At 53.2% G+C, this 14,109-nt stretch overlaps 1 protein-coding gene across 1 annotated transcript; it reads right to left on the bottom strand.

Moving 5' to 3' along the window:
• Positions 1–9,494: 9,494 nt before the first annotated feature.
• LOC137816341 (uncharacterized) lies at positions 9,495–10,970 on the bottom strand. Its single transcript, XM_068619442.1, has one exon. The coding sequence runs from the start codon at positions 10,968–10,970 to the stop codon at positions 9,495–9,497; it is 1,476 nt and encodes a 491-aa protein (XP_068475543.1).
• Between the last annotated feature and the right edge of the window lie 3,139 nt (positions 10,971–14,109).

Raw genomic sequence — 14,109 nt, 5'->3', positions numbered from 1 at the left:
CTCTGGGAGGCTAATGAACCAATCCATAGCCATCCCGGTCAGGGTGCTCATGAAGAGCTTGCACTTGGCAGCATCAGAACCGCCTATCAGGACCATCTGTGTGTGAAATGCAGCAAGGTGCGTCTCTGGGTCCTCTATCCCGGTGAAGATCACCTTGGGTCCCGCGAACGTTTTCGGGATCGCTGCGTCTAGGATCTCCTGTGAGAAAGGAGTGGAAAACTCCCTTGGTGGGGAATGGTTCTCCATCTCGTCATGCCCAGGCCGCCTCCTATCGTTTCTCAGGCCCTGGCGCAACTCCTCATTCACACGGTGGAGCTCTTCGTTCCGCTCATGCGAGGCGTCAAGGTCTGCCTGCATGCGTTCCTGCTCCATTTTCGAATCCGCCATGTCCTGCTGCAGCCCCCTCATTATTTCCAGGACCTGCTGCATGGATAGTTCTGCTGGGGCTGCGCGTGCTGTGCTTCGTCTGGTGGGGGCCATTGTCACTCCAACCTCCTTCAACGTTACTGTAACTTGGTAGATTTTCTCGAACTTGTGATGGGACTGATGTTTTATATCGGCCCCACGGTGGGCGCCAAATATTCCGTCCGGTTGACCGGGACGTCTTCGTGCGCGACCTCGACCGTCAGCTAGGGACTCCTTCCCACTGGTTACCTGTGGATTCCTGCAAAAAAGAGGACAAAGAGGCGCCCTAGCGGCCGTTTGCACTCCGACGCTCAAGTCAGCCAACAAGAAACACCAAAACTGTTCACCTACGTCTCTGAGCACCGCGTATGGCACTCTGAAGGTGGTAAGAAATAACTGTGTACTGTCTATCTGTGTTCTCTCTTTCAGGAAAAAATATTTCCAAGTCCCTTGTTCGTAACTAATGAAGCACGAGCAAGCAACTAGAGAGCTCTGGTAAATTTGCAGAAAGTTCGAACCCTCTTTCCAACATTCTCCGCGCTATTTAAACTACCCAAGCATTTAAAGCGCCTTAAAGTGCTTTTAATCACAAACGTAACGCACTCATTAAAGCGTTTAATTAGAAAACGTAGCGCATTTAAGACGTTGAAACGCTTGGGAGCCATTATAGTACCTGAATGCTCGAAAGGGAAACTGTATTGAATGACTTTTAATTACCTGGCACCTGACTAAATAGTCGTATCTGCCCCACCGGCGTCTCTGGGGCGGGAGGAGCACTTCACGAGTCAGGCTGCCCTACACTGGTACTATTACTATGGCCTGGAAGCCACCTTTTCCTTCTCTTTATCACTGCCCCGGGTTATCGGGACCTGAGGCCTTCCCACGGCGTCGTTCCCTCCATGGTCTTTCCTACCCATGGGTATTGGGGAACCACACCGTGATTGCCTTGCTTTAGCACTGTTTGATCTGGCGACGCCCTGGTTGGGCGACGCCTTTACCTGGGCGACGCCTTGCCTTGGCGACGCTTCCTCTTGGCGTCTCTCCACCTAGGCGACGCCTTGCGTTGACTTGGACTCTCCAGCCGTTGACTTTGACTTTGACTTAGTCAACGCCCGGATACGGGACAGTACACTTGGCAAACTTTCACTGAAACATTTAATGAGCACGTGCTTATTGCCACGTGTTCTTATGACTTGATCGTTATTCTGCGCATAGGGTCCCTTAGCGACGTTACCCAACTTAGGGTTATTCCATTGCGTGAGCCCTCTCTCCTCGAAGTTCTTCTGGCGCGTGGATTGACTTCCTGGGTGTCAACTCATGCCTCCCAACCTCTAGTCACTCACTTTGAGAGTGTATCTACCTTTCTCTCGTACCACCACGTGGTTCTCCCCTGGGCGTGGCCTCCTCATGGGTCGTATCTGTCTCAGGGTTTCCCAACGGTGGTGTGGGTACTTCACGCGTCAGGTTACCCCCTACTGGTACTAGAACTTATGGCTTTGAACCCACCTTTCTCTTCTTCTTCATTGCTGTTCTGGGCCTCCGGGGCCCGAGACTTCCTCACGATATTACCCCCTCCATGGTCTTTCCTGCCCATGGGTATCGGGGGGTAACACCGCTGATGTCTTAACTTTGACTATTTCTTAACTTGGTGACGACTTAACCTGGCGATGCCTTAGCCTGGCAACGCCTTTCTTGGGCGAAGCCTTTATGAGGCGACGCCTTTCTGGGGCGGCACCTTTGCGAGGCGACGCCTTTCTTAGGCGATGCCCCAAGCGGTCAACCTATTGACCTTCCTTCCCTTCTTTGGGGCCCTCGAGCGGTCCCACCATGCGTTGACTTTGACTTTGACTTTTGGTCAATGCCCCGGGATGGTACACAAGCCCCCAGTCTTGAGCTGATAACTTGTTTTCAGCGAAAAGACTAAGGCCTCGCCCTATTGTCCACGAGGCACTCTCATGACGTGGCATTTCTTAAGTGGCTGACGCGACATTCTCTTGATCGGCTGACGTGACATTCTTTTGATCAGTTGACGTGACATTCTCTACGCCAGAGATGTGACGTTCTCTACGCCAGAGATGTGACGCTTTAAGTTGCGTTTTTATTCTTTAGACACGTCACTCGATCTTACGGCTGGGGACGAGCGTCGTTAGCGCTTCCAAATTTAACGTTACAACCTTTCAAAATCGCGCGCTCGAGGCACTGTTCTATTTGCTCTCTTCGCATTCCTTACTGTTCGTCTTCTCAAAGCTCCCTCTGCGCCCACTGTTCCCTCTTTGCGTGTTTGATCTTCATCCACTCAGAACACTTAAAGGTATGGACTTTCTCATTCGATGACCCTCTTTGCTTTATCGTGTCTGATATAACTGCCTGGGATTGTTTATTTTTCTTGTATCTGTATTCTTCTTATTTCTTCGTTTTCCCGGTTTCTCTCTTTTTCGCGTGGGTAGGACCTTTCTGGGGTTTTCTTCCCTGACCCTTCTTGCTGAACCCTTTTCTCCTCTTCAATCTTCAGTTTCTTCGTTAACGGTACGTGCCAAAATGACGGCCAACCCTCCACCCTCCAGAGTCACCCATAGGGCTTTTTACTCATGGGCCCCAGATAAACTGCTCGACGAGCACTCGAGCTTGGTCTTTACGAAAGCTTTGAGGGATCACGTAGGAGAGCCAAGCGCCTACGACCATCGTGCCTTCGCGAAGAGGCATGATGACGACATCGCAGTGCTCCCTTGTGCCTTAGGGGAGCCTGTGTGCGGGGATGAGCGGGCCAACAACGGGGTCCCCTTCTTCTATTTATATCAGGTGGTCTTCAAGCGTGTAGGCGTGCGCTTGCCTTTTTCCAGGTTCGAGAGAGAATTGCTAACGGAGATCAATATTGCCCCAGCCCAGCTGTATCCTAACGGCTGGGCCTTTGTCAAGGCCTTCGACATATTGTGTGGGTTCTTTGGGTGTGCACCTTCTGTTCATATCTTTCTTCATTTCTTCGAAGTGAAGAAACAAGGGAATAACCTCTGGGCGAGTCTCAGTAACATTCCTGGGAGGGTCCTCTTAACCATATTCCAACACTCCTTCAAGGGGTGGAAAGGCAAATTCTTCAAGGTTTGCTGCTCCGACCTCGTCCGCTCTGCCCTTGACGGCTTTCCTCTGTATTGGGTGAAGGAGGTGAAAACCCTGAAGTCCAAATCTCTTGATGAGCTGTCCTCGAACGATCGGGAAGCTTGTCGGATTCTGGCTAGTGTGGGGGGCTTTGACACTGCCGCCTTGATAAGCCTAGAGTACAACGCTGAGGCTCTTGAAAAATATATAAGTATGAGAGCTTCCCTTTATAACCTTCTCTTTTTTGCTTCTGCTGGATTCTTGCTTGATGCATGATTTATCTATTCTCTGTGTAGTAACTTAGTTTGTGCCTGTCCTTTACTATGTTTGTCCTCTTAACGCAGATTCTAAGATGGACAGGCAACGAAGGTTGCGGCTGGCTCAAGTGCTGAAGTTTAAAGATGGGGCTTCGGCGTCCCCCCTTTCAACTTCTGCCCCCCCTCCCCCCCAGATCTTCTCCCAACCGTCGACGACCTCATTCTACAACACCGTCAACTCCATCTGTCCAATCTTCTCCCAATCCACTTCCAAGCTCGCCACCTCCCATTGTGGCCATCCCTCTTATGCTGGCCGAGGCTGGTGCTCCTACAGCCCCCCTTGATAAGGGAAAGAGGGTAGTGGAGGTGATTTCTGACGACGAAGACTCTGTTGAGGGGCAAGTCTTCAAACGCCAGAGAACTCAACGTGCCCCTTAGACAGTTACCTCTGCAACTTCTTGCTCGTACGGGGCTGAGTTTTTTAGAGAGGACCCCCCCAGCGCCACTTCTCTTTCTCAACCGATGATCCTGGAGGGAGGGCTCGAAATCGAGCAAGCGTACGAGTGGGCTCCCCTCCACCTACTCGCCGAAACATCCAACCAACTCCCAGCCGATCACCTCGCCACCTTGCTGAAGGGTGCTGCAGATGAGCCTTCATGCGCCATCGATAGGGAGGACGACCGAAACCTGGACGTGCGCACCCCCCCCCCCAAGGCATGCCCATTTGCGTAGATGACAGGGCCACCAACGGGGTGCCCTTTACTTTCATCTACTCAACAATCTTTAAAAGGTTGCGCCTCCGCCTTCCCTTCACCTTCTTCGTGAAGGAACTCCTTACTGAGTTAAACGTCGCCCCTTGCCAACTCCATCCGAATGCTTGGGGCTTCATCCTGGCGTTTGAAATCTTATGCAACCATTTTGGGCACCCTCCATCGACCGACGTCTTCCTCTACTTCTTCGAGGCTAAGAACCCGGGTGATAGGTCGTGGGTCAGCTTAAATGGAGTGTCAGGGAGGGTGATCTTGGGTCTGTACCAGCAGTCCTTCAAGGATTGGAAAGGCAGATTCTACATTATCACCTCCAATAGACACAGCCCCGCCCTTCTCGAGGGCTTTCCTCTCTACTGGGTCCCTAAAGTGGAGTTTAGGAAACCCCGAGGCTTGGAGACCATGGCCCCATACGAGCGCGAGCTGTGCGGCCTCCTCTCAAGCTTGGGTGCCAAATTTGGTTCTTCCACCCTTATTAAGCACGAGTTCGATGCTGAAAAGCTCGAAAAATACATCGGTTTGTCTCCTCTTTTCCTCTTCTACTTGCCACTCTCTTGGGCATGCAACTTCGCTTTTTCCCAACATGTCCCTCATGCATGCATTTGCTAACTACCTTTCTGTGCTTGGATTGCTTTCTTGAGCCTTGGTATGCTAACCCTTCGTTATGTCGGATTGATGCAGATATGACTTCTGATAAGGAAAGGCGGCAAAGGCTGCTTGCTCTAGCCAGGAGTCGACGGGCTGCTGAGGTACCTTCTGAAGGGGAGGCGATCGCCGAACCTATTCGCGCTTCCCCCATCTCGGTCGCGCCAGCTGAAGGGCGTGAGACCAGGGGTGACAAGAAGAGAAAACGGTTGGTGAAGGGCCCCACCACCGTTATAACTGTTGAAGAGGAGAGCTCTGGATCCCCCTTGGTCCAACGAAAAAGGAGGGGAACCGAGGGCCCTGAGGGTGATGTCAACCCGATCCCTCAGGCACAGGCCTCCCCTGAGCGCCCTCCATCACCAGCCCCCCTTTCCTCCCCACCCCAGCAAAGCCACCCCCACCGACTCAAGCAGTTGGGAGCGGGGTCGCGCGCTCGGAGGGAACACCTCGCCCCCAAGACTCTGCCACCTCAACTGAGGGCGGTGGTGAGAGTTCCTTCCAAGCAACAGGCCCCAGCTCTGAGGGGCTCCCCAAGGTTCTCCGCCTGACCAAACAACTGCTCCAGAATCAAGAGCTGGTCAAGTGGAGCTCTAGCGAGGTGGACCTCCATCTGGCCCGTCAGATGGTGCTTTCTTTGGAATTCTCTACGCAACATCGCCGCCTCGAAAAGCTAGAGGGCGAGGTAAAGGAGCTGCTTGGCCAATAGGAGTCGCTGCAAAGTGACTATGAGGCTTTGCAAGACACCAATGGCATGCTGAAGGACATGCTGGAGGAAACCAAATTGGCGCGTGTCCAACAAGTCCAAGAGACCATAAAAACTGAGATGCTGATGGGGGATGCTGTCGCCGCCCTTGATTTCGAGCTGCTGGAGACCACTGGTAAGGCCATCCAACTCGACGCTGAGAATGTCTATATGCGCCAACAGAATGCGAATTTGGCAGAGGCTCTCGCCGCGAGCGATCAGAAGCTTAAAGAAGCTGAGTCGGTGATTGCCACCCTGACCACCGAGAGGTTGTGCTTGAGACCGACAAGGCTGGGTTCGAGGCCGAGAAGGCCAAGCTATGGGAAGAGGCGGCCGACACCTTCGCTGAGGGTTTTGACTTCGCTCTCGAGCAACTCAAGTGTGCCTTCCCAGAGGTCGACCGTTCCCAACTATCTATAGAATTTGAGGTGGTGGACGGCAAGGTCGTTCGTCCCTGATCACCTGCTGTTTTACTTTCTCTTTTCTTCAAACTTTCTAATGTAAAGGACTTTTTACTGCATATATTCAATGCCTTCTTTCTTCCTTCTGCGGGGTATCTTTTTCGTCTCTTGCTATGTATGTTTATAGCTGTTTACTTAGCGCGATTTCCCTCATGCTATGTATGCTCCATTCGCCGATAGCCGACCAGGGACCGGTGATCCTGCTCCCCTTTCCCTCCTTATACCTCTCTGGATTTCTCGTCGCTCCAACGCTAAATGCATAGAGGACTTCCACACCGATCGGTCTAGGATGATGCCTTGTTTTGGGAGGAAGAGTGTTTCTCGACAAACCCTCTTGCCTGCCCCAAGGCCATTGACCCTCAGAACTTCGGGTGGTACTCCCACCTTCTCACTCCTTGGGTGAGAAGGGGTTTGACTAAGAGTTCTACCGAGCCCAATATTGACGCTATGCCACTTTGGTAAAGGCGTTTCTCGAATCCTTCCTTTCCCTTCTTTGGGCTTACTAGCGCCCCTGGCGTTTCGAACCTTAGTTGCCTGCACTCACACCTGGGGTGAGGAGGACCTTGAACCGGTTACCTACCCTCGCGCCTGGGGCGAGGGAGGCCTAACCGATCACCTGCGCTCGCGCCTGGGGCGAGGAGGATTTCAAATTCAAAAACTTGCAAACTTTATACTGATAACCTCGTTTTATTCCTGGGAAAAGGGCTTCCCCTTGAACTTGTTCACATTGTTTGCCCTGGCGCGAAAGCGTGGCTTCACTACAATATTTTAACTAAAGTAGAGTTTTAAGTGCGTGGCGTTCCATGTCCGGGGGATCGCCCCTCCATCCAAGGTCTCCAGCCGATAAGCGCCGTTCTCCAACGCCTTCACTACTCTGAACGGGCCGGTCCACTTAGGAGACAACTTATTTTCTATCTCGTGCTGATGCGCTTTCCTCATCACCAGATTTCCCTCCTGGAACTGCCTCTGCCTCACCTTGGAGTTGTGCCTTCGCTCCACCCTTCTCTTTACAGCTTCAGTGCTGACCCTGGCTTCTTCTCATATCTCGTCCAAAAGGTCTAGGTTCACCTTTCTCTCCTCGTTGGACTTCTCGGCCACGAAATTCAGAAATCTTGGTGAATTTTCTTGTATCTCCACGGGAATCATAGCGTCTGACCCATAGACCAAGCTGAAAGGTGTCTCATGGGTGCTAGATTGCGGAGTGGTGTGATAGGCCCATACGATCTTGGGAACTTCTTCCGCCCATGTTCCTTTGGTCTTTTCTATCCTTCTCTTCAGCCCTCTAAGCAACACTCGGTTGGCCGATTCCACCTGCCCATTCGTTTGAGGGTGTTCTATCGAGGCGAACACCTGCTGTATTCCCACATCCTCGCATAGGTTCCTCAGCTGATGACTCGTAAACTGGGTGCCATTGTCGGAAACCAGACGCTTAGGCACTCCGAAGCGGCACACGACATTTTTCCACATGAACTGTTGAACCTTGTGAGCGGTGATCTGCGCGACCGGGTCTACCTCCACCCACTTTGTGAAATACTCGATGGCGACGATCAGAAACTTCATCTGCCTGATCGCCAGGGGGAAAGGTCCCAAGATGTCGATTCCCCACGTGTGAAATGGCTAGGGGCTGTGAATCGACCTCAGTTCTTCGGGGGGCGCCTTGTGCCAATCTGCATGTTGTTGGCATTGCTTGCATCGCTGAGCATAAGCCACACAATCTTCCCTCAGTGTTGGCCAGTAGTACCCTGCACGGAGAACTCTACCCGCCAAGGCGCGACCACCGACGTGGCTCCCACATATTCACTCGTGGAGCTCTGACATAAGCCTCGTGCACTGCTCCCCGTGCACGCATACTAACACCGGATGGGTGAACCCGAATCTGATGAGGTCCCCATCGATGAGAGTGAATTTGCTCGAGCTCTTCTTTATCCTTTTTGCCTCCGCTGGCTCCAGCGGAAGCACCCCATCTGCCAAATACCGCTGGTATGGTGTTATCCACGTGTTAGCCCTTCCAGCGGCGTCAATCTCCATCACTTCGTTGGATCTCGTCGGTCGCGCTCTCACTCTCGGTGCTCTCAAGGTTTCTTGGGTGAGAGACCGATGACCGACCGCGGCACGCTCGTACGACTCGCACACCTGCAGCACCTGGTTGTCTGTTACGAACGCGCGAGGTACCTTCAACGTCTCCTGGATGACGGTCCTCTGCCTTCCCCCTTTGCCCGAGCTCGCTAGCTTGGCGAGCAAGTCGGCTCTGGCATTTTGTTCTCTTGGCACATGGATCAGCACAAATGCTGCAAAGGACCCCTTCAAGGTGTGCACATACTCGAGGTATGCAGCCATCTGTGGGTCCTTGGCCTGGAACTCTCCCGTCACCTGCCCGGTAACCAACAGGGAATCGGTTTTGGCCATTAATCTTCTCGCTCCCATCTCCTTTGCCAGCAGCATACCGGCGATCAGGGCCTCGTACTCCGCCTGGTTGTTGTTGGCTTTGAAGGCGAAACGCAAGGACTGCTCGATCAGCACCCCGTTCGGGCCCTCCAGGATGACCCCCGCGCCACTCCCCTGTTGGTTTGAGGATCCATCCACCGATAAGACCCATCGGAAGACCGAGCCCTCCGGTGGTGCGGCGCCCGATGACAACTCAACGACGAAATCTGCAAACACCTGCCCCTTGATCGGTCCTCGGGCTTCGTATATGATATCAAACTCAGATAATTCTACGGCCCACTTTACCATTCTTCCGACTACATCTGGCTTTTTCAGCACCTTCTGGATGGGGAGATCAGTCATCACTACAACCGTGAAGCTGTGAAAGTAGTGACGCAACCTTCTTGCCGAGAACACCACCGCCAGAGCTGCCTTTTCCAGAGCCTGATATCTTACTTCAGGGCCTTGCAGCACCTTGCTTACAAAATAAATAGGTCTCTGGACCTGGTCCTGCTATTGGACCAGAACCGAACTGACCGCCCTCTCTGTTACAGCAAAGTATAAACGAAGAGGGGCGCCCGCCTGTGGCTTGCACAGCACCGGCGGGCTTGCCAAATATTCTTTAAGCGACATGTTCCTCCAGATCAGCGACATGTTCCTCCTTCCCTCGCGAGGTGACCACCATGTCATCAACATAAGCCTACACGTTCCTTCCCAGCATCGGCGAGAGTACTCTATCCATCAACCTCTGATAGGTGGCCCCCGCATTCTTTAACCCGAACGGCATTACCTTATAACAGTAGCAAGATCGCTCGGTCATGAACACGGTCTTGCACTCGTCCGACGGGTGCATCCTGATCTGGTTGTAGCCCGAAAAAGCATCCAAAAAACTCATCAGCTGGCATCCTGACGCACTATCCACCAGGGCGTCAATGCTAGGCAGGGGATAGGAGTCCTTGGGGCATGCTCTGTTGAGGTCGGTGAAATCCACGCACATCCTCCACTTGTCGTTTGACTTCTTCACCAGCACCACATTGGCCAGCCATTCTGGGTATTGGATTTCCCTAATATGCCCCGCGGCCAAGAGTTTGTGGGTTTCCTCGTGGATCAACTGCCTCCTTTCCTCATTGAACTTCCTCCTCCTTTGGCGCACCGGTCGGACCTGAGGGTCCAAAGCAAGGCGATGGCAGAGGAAGTCCGGGTCAATACCCGGCATGTCTGAGGCTGACCATGCGAATGCGCCCATGTTCTTCTCAATCACCCCGGAGATCTGTCGTCGCATGTCTTCGCCGAGCGGTCCTCCCAGCTTGAACCTTCTTCTCCCGATCTCCGCCTCCACCCACCCCTCAGTCGGGTGGGGTCTTCTCTCTCTGGCGATGACCGCCCTCGCAATCCCAGACTCGCGAGGCGCTATCTCTCTCGCCCTCTCAGCTTCATCCTGGGCACTTCCCGAGCCCCCAAGCATTGCTTCTTCCATCTCCGCGTCGCCGTGCGTGCCTCTTACCAACGTCGCGACTTCCGCTCTTCCTTCGTCCAACCTTGGTGGCGGCATCGTGGTAACATGGCACACGCTTCTTCGCTGCTTGAGACTGTTTTCGTAGCAGCGGCGGGCTTCCTTTTGGTCCGATTTTATGGTAACCACTACCCCCTCCATCGAAGGCATCTTTAGCTTCATGTGCCTTGTCGATGGTACGGCTCCTAACCTATTGAGCGTCGGTCTTCCCAACAGTATGTTGTAAGCGGACGGAGCATTGACCACCAAGTACTTAATTTTCTCAGTGCGGGCTGTGGCACCATCCGTGAATGTGGTCCTCAGCTCCACATGGCCCCGCACCTCTACCTGGTCCCCTGCGAAACCATACAAACACCCCGGGTATGGCTTCAGATGGTCAGGGGACAGCTGCAACTTGCTGAGCGTTGGCCAGAACATCACGTCTGCCGAGCTTCCCTGGTCCACGAGGACCCTGTGCACCTTCCTCCCTGCCGTGACAAGGGAGATAACTATTGGGTCGTTGTCGTGAGGCACAACGTCCCGGAGATCGGCTTTGGTAAAGACGATGTCAACGTCGGGGTAGTGATCCTCTTCCGCCGAGTCGGCTGCCATCACCGACCGCGCGTACTTCTTTCTCTGAGAGGCCGTACATCCTCCCCCAAAGAAACTGATCCGATCGGTCATCGGTAGTCGATGACGTCAGCATAAGAGAACCACGTGGACCACTCGCAGGGTGACACGTGGACCAGGTGGCAGAGAGGTCAGGGGGACGATCGCCAAGAAAGGTGATCGGTGGTCAGTAACCAAGTGACCACCAACAGATCAGGCAGCAGAGAGGTCGGGGGACGGAGTATCCAGAATGGTGATCGGTGGTCAGTAGCCAAGTGGCCACCAACAGACCAGTTCTCAGACTAACGCCTGAAGGCAGAACGCGAGAAACAGATAAACACTGATCAGTCATCGGGGTCTCGTGTTACACGCAGTTAAACTGGGAATGAGGTTCCCAGCAAAAGCGTTACGCATGGATCTCGCATGAGCACACCTCAGGGAATCATGCACGAGAGTGGCCTGAGGGAACTAGTAAACCAGTCAGTGGTTGGTGATTCCCTCAACCCATTACGTGCATGGCATCGTGAAGGGTAAGTTGTATACGCAGAGAGCAACGTTTGGTGAGTGTGCCTAGACCAGCCACACCCGACGTTCTCCCATGAGTATGCGATCTGCCCAGATAAGAGAAACATCCTAAGTTACTCCGCAAGGGCGTAACTTAGGCACACAAAGAGAAGCGCTAGAGCCCTTCCAGTAAGTGACACGTGTGTGGTTAGATGTGAGTTGCAGGCCTCCACGTGTCATCATCTGAGAGGGGTGCGGTCCAGACAAAAGAGCACTCCGTACCACTAAAGGTACAGACAGGCGCAGCCAAGCGCAGAGACGCGCAGACATGCACAGACTCTCACGCTCCCCACTGCTGATTCTGAAGGTACGCTTTCTCTGAAAAGCATAACAGGGTTCTACCACATGCCAGAAAAGCATAACAGAATTCTGCTATGCCCAGAAGCATGGAAAGAGAGATAAAAGAGAGAATCAGGGTGAGAGTGAGGGGGACGAAAAAACAGAGTGCAAGAGTTCTTACACACACACGCTACTAGTTTTCTAGTCTTTGGTGGTTCTGTGGACTAACTTGATCGTCGGAGTGCAAACGGCCGCCAGAGGCGCCGTCTGTGTGTTTTGCAGGCCACGTTTGGAGAAGCAAGAGAAGGTTCTGAGGGTGATTCTGCAGAAGACGCAGTCGCGTAGACAGGGCAGAGAGTGCTACGAAGCGATTCCACCACGTTCGAGTCGCCGGCAGGATCATTTGGCGCCCACCGTGGGGCACGAGTGAATCGTTGTCCCATATATACCACAGTTTTAAAGACTTACCAGAGTTTTTATCAGTTTCCTTGATAGAGAAGGATTCCTAGAAACAGACAACCATCGCCTGCGCCATCCGCTGACGAAGGAGCTGTGACAATGGCGCAGGTCCTGGAAATGGTGCGCACGCTGCAGGATAACGCCGCAGCGTCAAAGGTTGAACAAGAGAGGATGCAGACGGAGTTAGCTGTGTCGCAAAACAGGAACGACGAGCTGAATCGCGTCAACGAGGAGTTGAGAAGGACGCTGCAGGCGCAGAGGGAACACATGGTTGACGAAAGGGTGTCTAGGCAGCCCTCACCTCCAAGAGCGTTCCCCATGCCATTCTCCCCTGAAATCATGGGAACCGTGGTGCCTCCCAACCTGGTGGGGGTAAAGGCGTCGTTCAAGGGGGTAGAAGACCCGGAGGCACATCTGACGGCATTCCACACCCAGATGATGTTGTCTGGGGGCTCAGACGCTGTGTACTGCAAAATGTTCATGAGCACATTGAGCGGAATCGCCATGGAGTGGTTCGTGAGTTTACCAGAAGGGCATATCACGTCTTTCTCTCAGTTCTCGAAGCTCTTCACTGAGCAATACATCGTCAACAAGGCACCTGCAGTGGTGTCCTACGATCTGTTCGATGTGGGCCAATACAAGGGGGAGTCGCTGAAGGACTACCTCAACCGCTTTGGGGCACAAGTGGTGAGATTGCCCAGCAAAGATGAAGATATGCTGGTGCACGCGTTTAAGAAGGGAGTGCTGCCTGGCTCCTTCAGCGAATCTCTCATCAGGAGCCATCCCAGCACCTTTGCAGAGATCCGACGACGTGCGGTGGCACACATAGTGGCAGAAACAGAGGTTTCTGAGAAGAGAGGAAATGCTGCACCACCAAGACCGCGTGGAGGGCAAGGAAAGCCACAACAAGCAAGGGTGCATGAGGCCAAGGAGGGGAAGAAGGTGCGGGAAAAACCTCGTCCCTATGCACCAGGCAAAGACCAGAACAGGGGGCGTGCAAGGGAGAATAATGCACCCCCGAGGTACAACTTCATGGTAGGATTGGCGGATCTCATCGCCTTTCCTGCTGTAGCAACAAGACTACGAGTACCAGAGAAGACAGATAAGGTACTTGGAAGAAAGAAGAATGAGTGGTGTGAGTTTCATCAGGCTTTTGGCCATACACTTCATTCTTGTTTGGCGCTGGGACACCAATTGGCAGAGTTGGTGAAGTCTGGTTTCCTAGCAGATAACCTGCGTGAGCCGCAGGGTGATCGCGCGTCAGGATCCCAGACTGGAGAACAGCAGCATGAAGTCCCTGTGCATGGGGAAGTGCAGACGATCGCGGGAGGCTTCTCGGGTGGGGGATGCACAGCTTCACAGAGAAGGAGATACGCTCGATCAGTAATGGCGGTAGATGCGGTAAATGAGAGTCATTACCCTGAAGTGGACATCATCTTCAGGAAAGCTGATCTACGGGACGTTGTCCCACACGACAACGACCCTGTGGTCATTTCTCTCATCACTGCGGGAAGGCGAGTGCACCGAGTACTCGTAGATCAAGGAAGTTCGGCAGACGTCATGTTCTGGCCAACATTCAACAAGTTACAGTTATCCCCTGACCAGCTAAGACCGTATACTGGTTGTCTCTACGGTTTTGCAGGGGATCAGGTAGAGGTGCGGGGATACATCGAGCTGAGGACAACGTTCACTGACGGAACGACAGCCCGCACTGAAAAGATAAAGTACCTGGTGGTGAACGCCCCTTCTGCGTACAATGTCCTGTTGGGGAGGCCAACACTCAATAGACTGGGCGCAATACCATCGACAAGGCATATGAAGTTGAAGCTGTCGTCGATGGAAGGGACCGTGATAACCATCAAGTCGGATCAGGCTGAGGCAAGACGGTGTTATGAGAACAGCTTGAAGCAAA

Source organism: Phaseolus vulgaris, chromosome 10 (assembly GCF_000499845.2).
Source record: "Phaseolus vulgaris cultivar G19833 chromosome 10, P. vulgaris v2.0, whole genome shotgun sequence".
Classification (NCBI taxonomy): Eukaryota; Viridiplantae; Streptophyta; class Magnoliopsida; order Fabales; family Fabaceae; genus Phaseolus; species Phaseolus vulgaris.
The sequence above is the reverse complement of the archived record's forward strand: the minus strand, read 5'-3'. Positions and strand labels throughout refer to the sequence as shown.

Excerpts from the sequence above, each read along its gene's own strand:
- LOC137816341 (XM_068619442.1), bottom strand. The coding sequence starts at position 10,970 with ATGACCGATCGGATCAGTTTCTTTGGGGGAGGATGTACGGCCTCTCAG.